Raw genomic sequence first — 11,998 nt, forward strand, 5'->3', positions numbered from 1 at the left:
TGAAAAAAAAGTACTAAAATACAACTTATCATTGCTAATTACTTTGCTCATTGCAACATCGAAACTTCTCTTAAAGTTGTGCTTGAAGCTGATAATCTTACTTTTCTCTTGATCTATTTGCCACAAAGCATAGAGAGTCTGTGGCACAGAAAAAATAACGTGCTAATTAGACTGACCTTTATAGCTTATATTTGCCGCTTAGTTACTTATAGCATTTAAACATGCTCGCTGTTTTTTGCCATTGATAAAATGTCATTTCGAAAATCTTATCATACTTCTGATTACAGTAGTAATGTTCCGCAAATTATCTTTATGTCCTCTGTTAATTCTGTGCATTGAAAGTTTCGATACACAAAAAAATAGAACATTTTGTTTCAATTTCGATATATGCTCGCTTGTATTAGCAATTGTGCTAACTACATTTTGTCCACTTTTCAAGAAAAAATTTTTAATTCAATAATTTTTTGTTGTCCTTAACAACTGAGCTTTAATTAATTTAAAATGCACTTTATAATTAAATTTAATGATCTATCAATTGATCTAACTGATGATATTTTCAAAGACAGTTTGGATTTGGAGTTTATAAAATTATTAGAGGAACTATCAGAGCAATTTATTATAGCTAGTCACTGACTCAATTACTGAGTTATTTGAAAATGTTAGTTAAAAAATAAATTCCGGGTTAGAACTCCCTTCACATAAGTTTCAGGCTAGGGGATTGTAAATAAAAACCCATTTTATAGATTTTTCTCTAATATTCAATCTAAATCGTTCCCAAAAATCTTTCTAGATAATAAATTAAAGAAGTTCAACCATATAGCTAATCCTTATGCCCTAGGCATATTTACGACTTAGGACGTGAGACGACATAACTTAAAAAATACCTAGAGAACATATTAGGTGAGATTCTTAACAATCTCACCTACTATAATCCTAACAAAATTTCATGTCCTCCGATCGCGCTCAAACTTGGCCAAAATGTGTTTCGCCACTTCCTGATCACGAATATATGGGGGGCTAAGTTACGTTCCCGGCCGGCCGGCCGGCCGGCCGTCCGGCCGCTCTTTGGAGCTTAATAGCTCCTAAACTAAAAAAGATATCGACTTTCGGTTTTCGGCAAAGGTTAAATATCGTATGAAAATTGCAACATGGTGCATTGACCCCCACCCCCCACCCCTCCTTCCGCCATTTTGAAGACCCCCCTTTTTTTGTTTTCTCAATAGCTCCGGCCCTATGGCATCGAGCGGGCTCAAATTTTAGTATGTTATAGCTGGGCCTTAGAGCTTTCCATCAATACCAAACTTAAGGTCCCCCGACCCCCCTGACCCGAGCTATAAGGGTCCAAAAAAATTTTCTTAAAATGGCCATAACTCCGGTTCTAATTGTCAGAATTTAAAAAATGAGGGCTTTTTGGAAAGCTCTCGTGAAATGCCACTTTTCCTTCTAACATCGCAAGTTCATAAAACCACCGCTAGGGGCGCTTTTTTTAAAAAGAAAATTTTTAAATCTTAAAAGTTAAATAACTCAAAAATTCCTTATGCAATCAGGCTGAAATTTTAGTATGTTGTAGCCGTTGATTATACCTATCAAACAAAAAAAACCTTAAGTCGATCCATAACCCCTGACCCGAGCTATAAGGGATCAAAGTTCGAACATTGACCGGCCTCTATCTCCGGTTCTAATTAACATAGCGACCTAAATTTTACCTTTTTGGTTTCGTCTCGATGAGCACTTTCAGATGGAAGTTCAAAAAGTCACCACAGGTGGCGCTGTGATAGCGTCAAAATTCATCGAAATTCAAAGTCACTTTTCTCAAAAACGGCATTGTGCAAGTTAATGAAATTTTAGTATGTTGTAGTCCAGTCTAGGACGTTTCCAAAATGGCGCGTATGCGCGCTGTGGTTAAAACAGAACCGGAGATATAAGGGGTCAAAGTTCACAAAATTCAAAAAATCATATCTCCGGTTCTATGTGACCGATTTTGATGAGTGAGGGCTTAAACGAAAGATCTCACCAAATGCTACAACTTTCTAGAATATTTAAACTTCGTGGGACCAACACCAGGGGCGCCACAGTCGAAAAACCAATTTCAATATCATATAACCTCAATTATCTCGACTGTCGCTAAACCGATTTTGATGATTACTTCGACACAATTGTAGAACACATTTGTCTCTACATTTCGTCCATACATCATTTTCCGCTCAGACTACGCTATCACTCCGATTTTGCCGTTTAAGTGTGAAAAAAATGATTTTTCCCATAAAAACGCTTTGAAATCACTCAGATGCCAATTTGACTGCCTCTACTCCACCAAGACACTTAAAATAGGGTTTTAAATGGAAAGTCCCACAAAATACAACAATTCTTTGAAATAGTTGAAGCTCAACAAATGACTACTTGGGGCACTCTGGATGAAAAAACGAGTTAAGAAACAAAAAACCTCGCTTATCTTGGCTTCTGAGTAATCGATGAGATCATGTTCTATGGGAAAATTATAGAGAACATTCTGGTCTACATTTCATCCATATATCACTTTTCTATCAGTTCATCCAAATCCTTGATATTTTGGTTTAAATACAAAATTTGTATAATTTCACGAATTTGATTCAAGATAACTGAATGGCGTCTCCCAACTTCAGCTCTAAATCGAATTTGCATGCACTCCGAGTTAGCTCACGTTAAGAATCTCACCTACATAAGCCAGTTAGGATTATCTGTCCCTTTTCATAGAAAATTTATTCGTCTACACCTTTATAAAACACCGTTTTCTCTGCGAGAAAAGTGAGAATACGAGAAAAGCGCTTTTCAAGCTATTTAAAAAAAAAACATACAAAAGACTGCAAATCGTTTGGCTAATGCAAACTACAAGCGGCGAGACATGATAATGACGTTTCTTTTCGCCATGAGACATCAGAAATTGCTTCGCTTTTTTGTTACTTTTTGCTCTATACCTTTTGTTACTTTTTACCCCAAGTGGCCATTTTTAATAAAAGGATTTCTGGAGAAAAGAACTTTTGTGAAATTCTAAAATAGAGGATCCGTATTCATTTAATCCAAATTATTTAGAAAATATTCACCAGTGCATCAATTTTGGAAAATAAGTAGGTAAGATATTGAATTTTTCAATTTGTGACTTTTTGCCCCAGTCTCCCCTACTTTTAAATGCAAAATAATCATAAAGGGTATACAGTATAAAACAGCACACTCTTTCTGCATATATTCCACTGTTTTATTCTTGATGTTGGTCACCAGGGCTAAGACGGCAGCGAACGACATTAAGTTCTTCGGTTCACTTCCGTTTTTTACTTTACTCCGCTGTTAAAAAATTTGTGCCTCAAAATCGAAATTTGAATAAATTCAAATTAAAAAAAAATCTCGGATGTTATCTTCTGAAACATTGCTCAGAATGAGGTGTACCACTGAAAATTCCTTATGAGCTACAGATCAAACTAAACAAAGTCGATCTCAGTGGTGCAATAGACAAGACCGTTGGTTATTTTGCGGATAGATCCGCGGCTTGACTCACACAGTTGTGAGTTCGAGTCACATAATGCACCGCTTCTGTCCCAAAAACTCCAGGAGCATGGAAGAAGAATTTACATTGCGGGGAAGGTGCAACACGGGATATACGGCAACATGATTGAATTGTAACAAATATATCCCGATATCTTTAATAATAATAATACTAGACATAGACAAGAAATTAATATTTACAAAGTGAGACATGACATGACAAATACATACAATTAAAATTTATATTGACAAAGTCTAGAACGTCTAACTTCCTTTGCGTCTTGCAAACACTTTAGAAAATCCTCCATTCCGTATGATCTTGATAATCATCAAACTTATTGGCACTTATCCATACACGAGTTGCAAAATAGTATCAGTTCAGGACGTGAATTTGAAATTACTTAGCTTTCTTGGCGAATGAGGAATAATTGATGATTGATAAATTAGTTTGAAATTACTTTAGTTATTTTTAACGAAAATCTAATGAACATATAGAAAATTATGCTATAGATTTAAGGAATATGTTACAATCAGATAATCGCTGATACATTTAGCACAACTGCTGATAAAAGTGACGATTTTTGTTTTTTGGAGATAAAAAAAATGTGTTTAAAAAAGCCCCACAAACAAGCAGAGAACGTACGACAAATATGGAACTATAACAAGCTGTATACAGTGTATGATTTACAAATTAGTAATGTTGAGCCTCATACATAAAATACATAATGTAAAGTATACAACATAGCCGAAAAGGCCTGATCGATATTCCTTGAATGTTGATGATTCAAGAAATAAATTTTTGTGGTTTAATCGAAACGTATTCTGCCCAAAATAGCCTTCACTTCTCTTGCACATAAAATGAGCCAGGTACATGAAACAATAATAATTTGTACATTATATACATGTTAGATGTGTATTTTTTTTTGACTCACAATTTATCAATTGCCGGTATCACATTTTATCCCTCTCCCCAAACCGAACCCTTCCCAACTTGCGCGGACATTTCACCGGTTACATTTAACAAGGAGATGTGCCAGAGCGAAACCGGGGTAAGGTGGATGGTTTTATATTTGAAGAGAGATGGCTAAACATCATACTGAATACGGCAAATGACGTCAGTGCGTGCAAGAGTATTGAAATTCACGGGGAAATTATTATCCCAAAAATGGTTCTGGGTCTCCACAGTTCTTCTTTGCCTCATCATGCAATCTTCGCGGCTGTTCTTATGCTCCTTTTTATTTTCGCGTGAATATTTTATATACACGCACACGCAAAACTTTGTCGAAATGACGAGGTCAGGAGGTCGCGAAAATTCTTCCTTAAGTTTTTCTTTTCTTTCTATTTTCTCTCCAACTCCAATTCCACATTAATAAATGTGTAATAATGGTGACATAAAACATAATATTTCATCCAAAAACACCATTCTCTTTTTTTTTTATTTCGTTCACATCTTATTGTTCATTTAATAATCATTTCTTTTATTATATTTCTTTTTGTCTTATTGTATTTTTTTATTTGGTCGTGTGTATATTATGCATGAGGAGAAAGAAAAATTGTGTTGTACAGAAGAAAAAATTAATTACACAAACTAGAAGAGAGAGAGAGAGAGATAATTTTATATGAAATTCAATGTTTAATTATACATTATTGTATTGCAATTGTTGATGACATTGAAAATTTTACGATGTAAATTTCACTATAAAATACGAAGAACTCGTGTGCAGAGACGAGTAACGAATTTTAAAAGGATTCATCTTCATCTCTGTCACCCCTTACTTTCTCATCCATGATTTTCATGTTTCAATTGTCTGTTTCAATTCTCATCCTCATCGCATTCTCTAAATTTTAAATGGCAGTATCTATTTACAGCCAATGTGCATGAACAAGTATTCTTGGGACTCTTGTTAAAAGATATCAAAAAGTTTTTTTTTTTTTAGATAATGTCTCCAGTTATATATGTATTAAATTTAACTTTTTCCAATGAAGCACTACTGTATCTTATTTCATCACTTTGAACAAATCGCTGTTAGTTTTTTCACAAAAAAATTGTTGCAAAAGTCGCATCGCTGCGTGCTCGTTCATAGTAAATGCAGATATTAAAAAAATGCAGATAGCTCAGTTGCTGATGCAAACGACGAAAAATTAACATAAACTTTATGTCACATAATAAATATGAAGATTTGCTGAAATATTTAAATTTTCTATGCTAAAGTTTAATAAAAAAATATTGCTACGTTTTTCTAAATTTATTTCAAAATCGTAAAGCATAAGTCAGAAGCGCATTAAAAAATACACAGCAGAAATCGCAATAATAAAAGAGTGGTTAAGTGTCCCAGCTTAGCGCAATTCTTGAACTAGGGAGAAGTGAGGCACATTTGAATTGGGACAGCTTTAAAAGCAGTTGTTTTTTTTTAATAAAACTGAACTGCAAATGACTATTCGATGCTCATTATGGCCTTCAATGTTGTCCTAATGACCGAATTCATCACGAAAATCTGTCATGTGACATTGTCATATCGTTACAGAATTCCCCTCCAGGAAGTATTTAAAAAGACACCGAAATCCTATCTAATCACGCTTTAAAAAAATACACTTCTCTCAAACAAGATGTTATTGTAGTCACATTAAATTTTCTCAAGAGCCTAAAAGACACTTCCTGGACAATTAAAATGCACCATACAAAGTCAGTAAAAACGGAAAAATTGCGCTGATGCCATGTAAGCAGGTAAATCCTGTTGAAAACGCCTAGAAGGTATGGAGTGCCCAGATCGATCCTGAATAATAAATTATCCGGAAGACAATCAGAAGAAAAGTCACTCGTAAGTCTTTACTGAGTCAAGGAAAAGAATCTGAGCATATGGAGGATCACGAAACGAGCCGAAAGTGGATTTCATGGGGCTAAATCCGAGCTACAGCATACGATCAGAATTATGGTGAAAAATTAGATGCAAACACCCTTCACCAACAATCTCCCTGGAAAGTGTCGAAAAGAAACAACTCCTGATGGTTGGGAAATTGTCAGTTCTGATAAAGGAAGGAATAGGGGAAAGTGGTCTGCCTTTGAACGCGGCAGCCTTTGAATGTTTCAATTTTTCTCTTATTTCTCAAAGTGAAAATTCTATTTTGTGAACTATTGTTAATAATATTAACTACTTTCTATTAAATTCGATGAACAAAACGGAATTTTAACTTTGGGAAATAGAAGAAAAATTGAAACATTTTAAAGGCTGTCGCATTCAAAGGCAGGCACCTTTCCCCTATATTATAAATAACAAAATTTATTTTAAAAAAAATCAAATCTGTATTATTTTGAAGGGGTTCTATTTGTCGGACGATACTTGCTTCACTCCCGGACGATCTCTTCATCTGATTTCATGTGGCTGATACAATATTCACAGTACATGATGGTTGCAATTTTACCTATTGTTTATTTTTTTTTTACTAATTTCTCTAAATATTAAGAAATCAAACATACAATAGATAAATGGAATACTATAGAGTTCAAATTGGCATACACAAAAATGCTAAAAATTGGTCAAGAGTTTATATTTTAATTTAAGCAAATGATGGTGTATTTTTCTTAACTGACCGATCCCTACATACTTCCCTATTTTATTACTTTTTTTTAATTTATGCAATTTGTAATTGTTTATTATCATAATCTTTTGGTTCCGGAAGGTTTTTCCTTCTGGTTTGAAAAATAAGAAAAAATCTGCAAGGAAGAAGAATTTCGAAGTCACGATTTTTATTCAAAAATACCTAAGCTCAGGAATCAATTGGGTTCCTGGAAAAATATCCTCAATTTGCATATCCTTATAGTTTATAATCACCCCCAAAAATAGGATTTTTATCGATTCCAAATAGTCCAAAAAAATTGTTTTTCCATGGGTTACCCAAAGATCCAAAGGAGGCGAAAGAGTTAACAAAAATCAGGTTACACTCTCCATGATTTTCAGATACTAAGTCACGTGTAATCCAAAATAAGATATTCTACTATTGTTATAATACTTTCCATTTTATATATTATATATCGATTTATCAAAATATTAGTTGAATAATCAATTTTTTGCAAAATTGTTTTTTTCGCTTTTCGGGTACTACTTGACATCCTCTACCGGAAGATAAGATATTGACAGGGGTCACTTCTCCATTTCGGATTACCGATACATCCAGGCCACAATTTGGCCCTTTATGCTTCCCCACTCCTAATTCTATCTTATCCCCCGGTAAGGGTAGCCGCTCCATATCACAGCTATGTGGGCAAGCAGTGCCACTACTATATCACAGCAGCCCTTCTCGGTGTGTGTTTGGGATCAGTGACAGTGAATATTTGTATCGACTAAAGTATCACTTTCATGTCAAAACTCATTCTCGTAACAGCCTCTATTCTATTGTTTTTTTTTAGGCGGTTCACTTTTTTGCCAATATGCACCTTTGGCATTACTATTCATTCATTTACTAGACGAATTCACAGCCGATATGGCATGAGAAATCTTTTTCTGCTGCTGCTCAGTTTTGAACCCGAGACCTTGCAGTCATAGAGCTACTACTCTATCCACTGACCCACTTGAGGTTCTATTATACCGAAAAGTCAATTATTCCCGAAGTTAGGGGTTAATAATCTTAAAAATCCTGTACTAGGCCTGTAAAATCTCAACTTGAAAACCCTCTCCTGTAATGTTGGTCATTTGCGAGTTATTTGTTTTATATTCTGAGCTGTCGATATTTTATATGCATCGCTTCGCGGCGTTTGCAACGAATGCAGACACAAAGCAAATGTAGTTAGCACAATTGATGATCGAATCGACGATTTTCGCATATATCATATAGTAAGATAAGGTAAAGTATCCTGTAGTCAGTGGGTTCCTCAATTCGGCCAGTGGGGTTATTTATTCAATTTACTTATATTCGTTATAATACGGTCGAACAGAGCTAACATTAAAAGGTCATTACATTTCCACATTAAATTCCACATTAAAAAAATGGTTAAATAAATCCACTAACCGAGTTGAGAAACCGACCGACTTGAGAGCACTTTACGCTAAAAAAATGCTTTTTTTTTTCAAACAAACCATCCGAAATTTCCAGTGAACCAGCTAACCGATTTTAATTCAGCTAAAAATGTTTGTATTTTCAGGTGAATTCTGCTAATCCTAAAAGAAAATTCGCGAGACAGTGCCATATATTTGGTTAGCACTTTTTGTTCGGCGACTGCTGACCGGTCAGCACATTTTTGCTGATGGAATCAAAAAAAAAATATGATGAACACGCACCTTTTTTCAGCTAACTGTGCTCGCTGGGTTATGCATTTTTAACGGCCACGAATGGCACTGTTATTTGAAATTCTTAAAAATTTTTATACTATTTCTTGTCTTTATAATATTTAAAAACCTGTTCAAAGTATCACTTCTCCCTTTGTAATATATAAAATTAGAACAATAGATTCTTCATCAAAGATTTAAATAATTTTAACACCAAGATCCAACGTTTTCCAACAAATTTGAAAATGTAGCTTTCTACCGTTACATCATTGTTTTCAACAGCGATAAATACAACTTCCATGAAAATACACCAAATAAGAATTTAATCAGTAGCATGAACCATGGTTTACCAGTAAGCATAAATCGTCCTTAAAGAATAAGTGTCGAATGGCCTCTACATACTATAGAGAAATTTATGTCTATGTTGAACAGCTACGCAAGCGTATTGACTTTGCTTCAATATGGACATAAATTTCTGTAGTGTGTAGAGGCCAGAAGGGGACAGTCATAGATAAAATTATATATTACATAGATCAAATTAATATTATAATTGGTTTATTTTAATTTGATATCATTTAACTCGAAAATATTGCTCAATTTTGATATCATCGTTTCTATAGAATATATTTGATACATGTTAAGATTTTTGAAGATAACACGTAGGAAATATATTTTGAAACTTAAAATTTCTCATTTTTAAAAAATTTGCTTTATAAAAATATTCTAAGTTTATTTTCTTATCATAATAACATTCTCTAAATTGCGAGGTAACACTTTGTTGTTTTAATCAATAATTCTTAAAAGTTTACAGTGAAAAACTTTCAAATAAAACAATTTAAGCGCAAAATAAGTTTTCAAATAAACAAAAAATGTAGTTTTCTCTTCTCGAATATTTCGTTGATTCTTTTAAGTTTTGTGTATTTGAAAGATTTATTCCAAACTTCCTCTTGAATTGACTAATTGGACTAATTGGGTTATTTTGAACTTGAGACTGTTTTTAGAGCAAATGATAAATCTCGATCAAATTAGCTGTCTTCTCTTCTTAAAAGTGAAAGGGTTTTAAGGCAGACTAAAGGAAATCCACAAAACTTTCTTTTTTTTTTTTGTGGAAGCAAATACATTGTATAATGCCATTAATGAAATGTCCAAAACTTTTAATTTATTAAATCTTTAGAGGACATTGGCGAAGAATGTATGAGAATTTTTTTTAGTATATTTCAAGAATTTTTGGTCAGAATTAATACTCTATCTTTAGCCGCAGTAAAAAATCAATTTGAGAGAAAACACCAGACCTAATATAAACTCCACGGAAGCACAAGCCAGAAGGAAAGGAAGAAGAATGCATGTGAAACCAAATTGACTTTTTTTCTAGAGAAATGTAAAAAACAAAATTCTATCCACAATTTTCAACCCTACTCTTTTGCGTCTGGTGCTTTCTCCGACTCTTCAAGTACGTTCTTCAAGAGTATGTGTATTTATTCCTTCTTCTTTTTATAGCATTTTCATAAAGAGTGAGGGAGAAGAGGAGCGTGGCGTCGTATGGGAACCTCCAATTTCGATATTTATAACCATTGCACATAAATCGGTTAAGTTCGAGGCACAATTTCAATGTTATCCCATCACACACCATAAGAAGTGACTCTCTTGGCCACCAATTTGTCTCTCATCTTATGCTATACCCCCCTTCCCTCCCCCCTTGTCATTGAATTATATCCAAGACAACAAAAATTATGATGTAAACTCTTGTAGCGCACAAAAAGAAGGAAATGAGTGACTCAATGCTAAGAGGGAGGTGCAGAGGGGCTGCCTTTTTGGACATTTGACGGCGTTACGCACGCAAATTCTGGGGGCTTGAATTTTGGCAAAATTTTCAAGTGCGGCTTTCTTGGCTTTCGTGGACACTTTCTCCTTCCATTGATGGTCCAACACACGGCAAGGTACATGACCTCACCATTTACGTGAAAAGAGCACCGTGTGTGCGTTTTTACAGTTCTCGCACCTCGGCTACATCATCATTCCCGACGACAAGCGCCACTCTTTCATTTATGCAAAGATCACCAATCTCTTGCTCACATCATTTATCACTGTGCCTAGAGAAAAAGCTCATGTCCTCACGCAAATGCCTTAGTTTTAGGGTCATACTTTTGCCTCGACCATTGTCTCTCACTGTTTTCTCTCTGCTAATTCTCCATGGTCACTTTTTTCCCAAGTTAAATTCTCTATAAATTGAAAGCTTCCACAAGACTGGACTCGAGAAAAGAGCCCCTGATGGAATCACGTGAAATTCTCTCACGTTTGCCCGGACGTCCGGACGTGTAAAATTACAAGTTTTCAATGTAAACTTACCACAAATCTTCAGTGGGGCTTCCAGTTCCAACAAAATGGGCTGTGACAGGAAGATTTCACGGGACTTTAAACACAACCCACGTATTTCACTTTCCGAGAGTTGCACATTTTTTCCAGGGCGGGCTAAACGCACTGCGGAAATATTGTAATATTTCTATTAGAACGAATGGTCGATAGCAGAGAATCTCATGAGGATTGGGAAAGGTGAAAAATCTCAAGATTGCGGAGACGGAAGTGGAATTTTCATGCCAATGGCATCGACGAAAAAAAATCTTTTTTTTTTTTTGAGAATGTCTCGAGACGACATTTTTTTCTTCGGAAACGAAAATTTCGCATGGAAGAAAAAAGTGACGTTGTCGGGGCGTTGGCATCCCTATTCCGGGTCAAAATGCATCCATTTCCGTGCACCGGGTATCCTGGGGGCACCACCAAAGTACGCCGGGATGTCTTGCCATCACTTTCATCACAAATTCATTGGCATTACCTTCCAGCAACTTGGCGATAAGCTCGTCAATATCATATTTTTCTTCCATCTCTGCCATGGGGGCACAAAAAGTGTCTTTCAGATTGAAATTCTCGCTTCAATAGCTACCACACTGCCACAAATATTGGTAAAGTGTCACAGGGAGAACTAGTGTGAATGGTATATGCCTATTTTGCACGGCATTAAACACAATATAAACGAAAATTAAACCGATATTTGCGAGAAACTGTGTAGACCGCGGAAAAATAATTGATTAAATGGCGGAATACATCGACTCGCCACAGCATTCACCGACTGCTTCGTCTTGCCCGATGATTTTTTTCTCATCGAAATTGTGGGTTGCCATGCGTAATGGGATATTTTTAGTACGCCTACTTGGCGTTTGAGTTGC

At 35.1% G+C, this 11,998-nt stretch overlaps 1 protein-coding gene across 1 annotated transcript in view; it reads right to left on the minus strand.

Moving 5' to 3' along the window:
• LOC129809401 (serine/threonine-protein phosphatase alpha-2 isoform) overlaps positions 1-11,929 on the minus strand; it is a 32,363-nt gene extending 20,434 nt beyond the window's left edge. Inside the window, exons 1-2 of the mRNA XM_055859210.1 lie at positions 11,608-11,929; positions 11,124-11,255 (exon numbers count right to left, since the gene is read on the minus strand). Of these exons, the coding sequence (XP_055715185.1) occupies positions 11,124-11,255; positions 11,608-11,665 (190 nt within the window). The 5' untranslated portion in view covers positions 11,666-11,929. The remainder of the gene's footprint in view (positions 1-11,123; positions 11,256-11,607) is intronic.
• Between the last annotated feature and the right edge of the window lie 69 nt (positions 11,930-11,998).

The sequence above is a fragment of the Phlebotomus papatasi genome, chromosome 1, assembly GCF_024763615.1.
Source record: "Phlebotomus papatasi isolate M1 chromosome 1, Ppap_2.1, whole genome shotgun sequence".
Lineage (NCBI taxonomy): Eukaryota > Metazoa > Arthropoda > Insecta > Diptera > Psychodidae > Phlebotomus > Phlebotomus papatasi.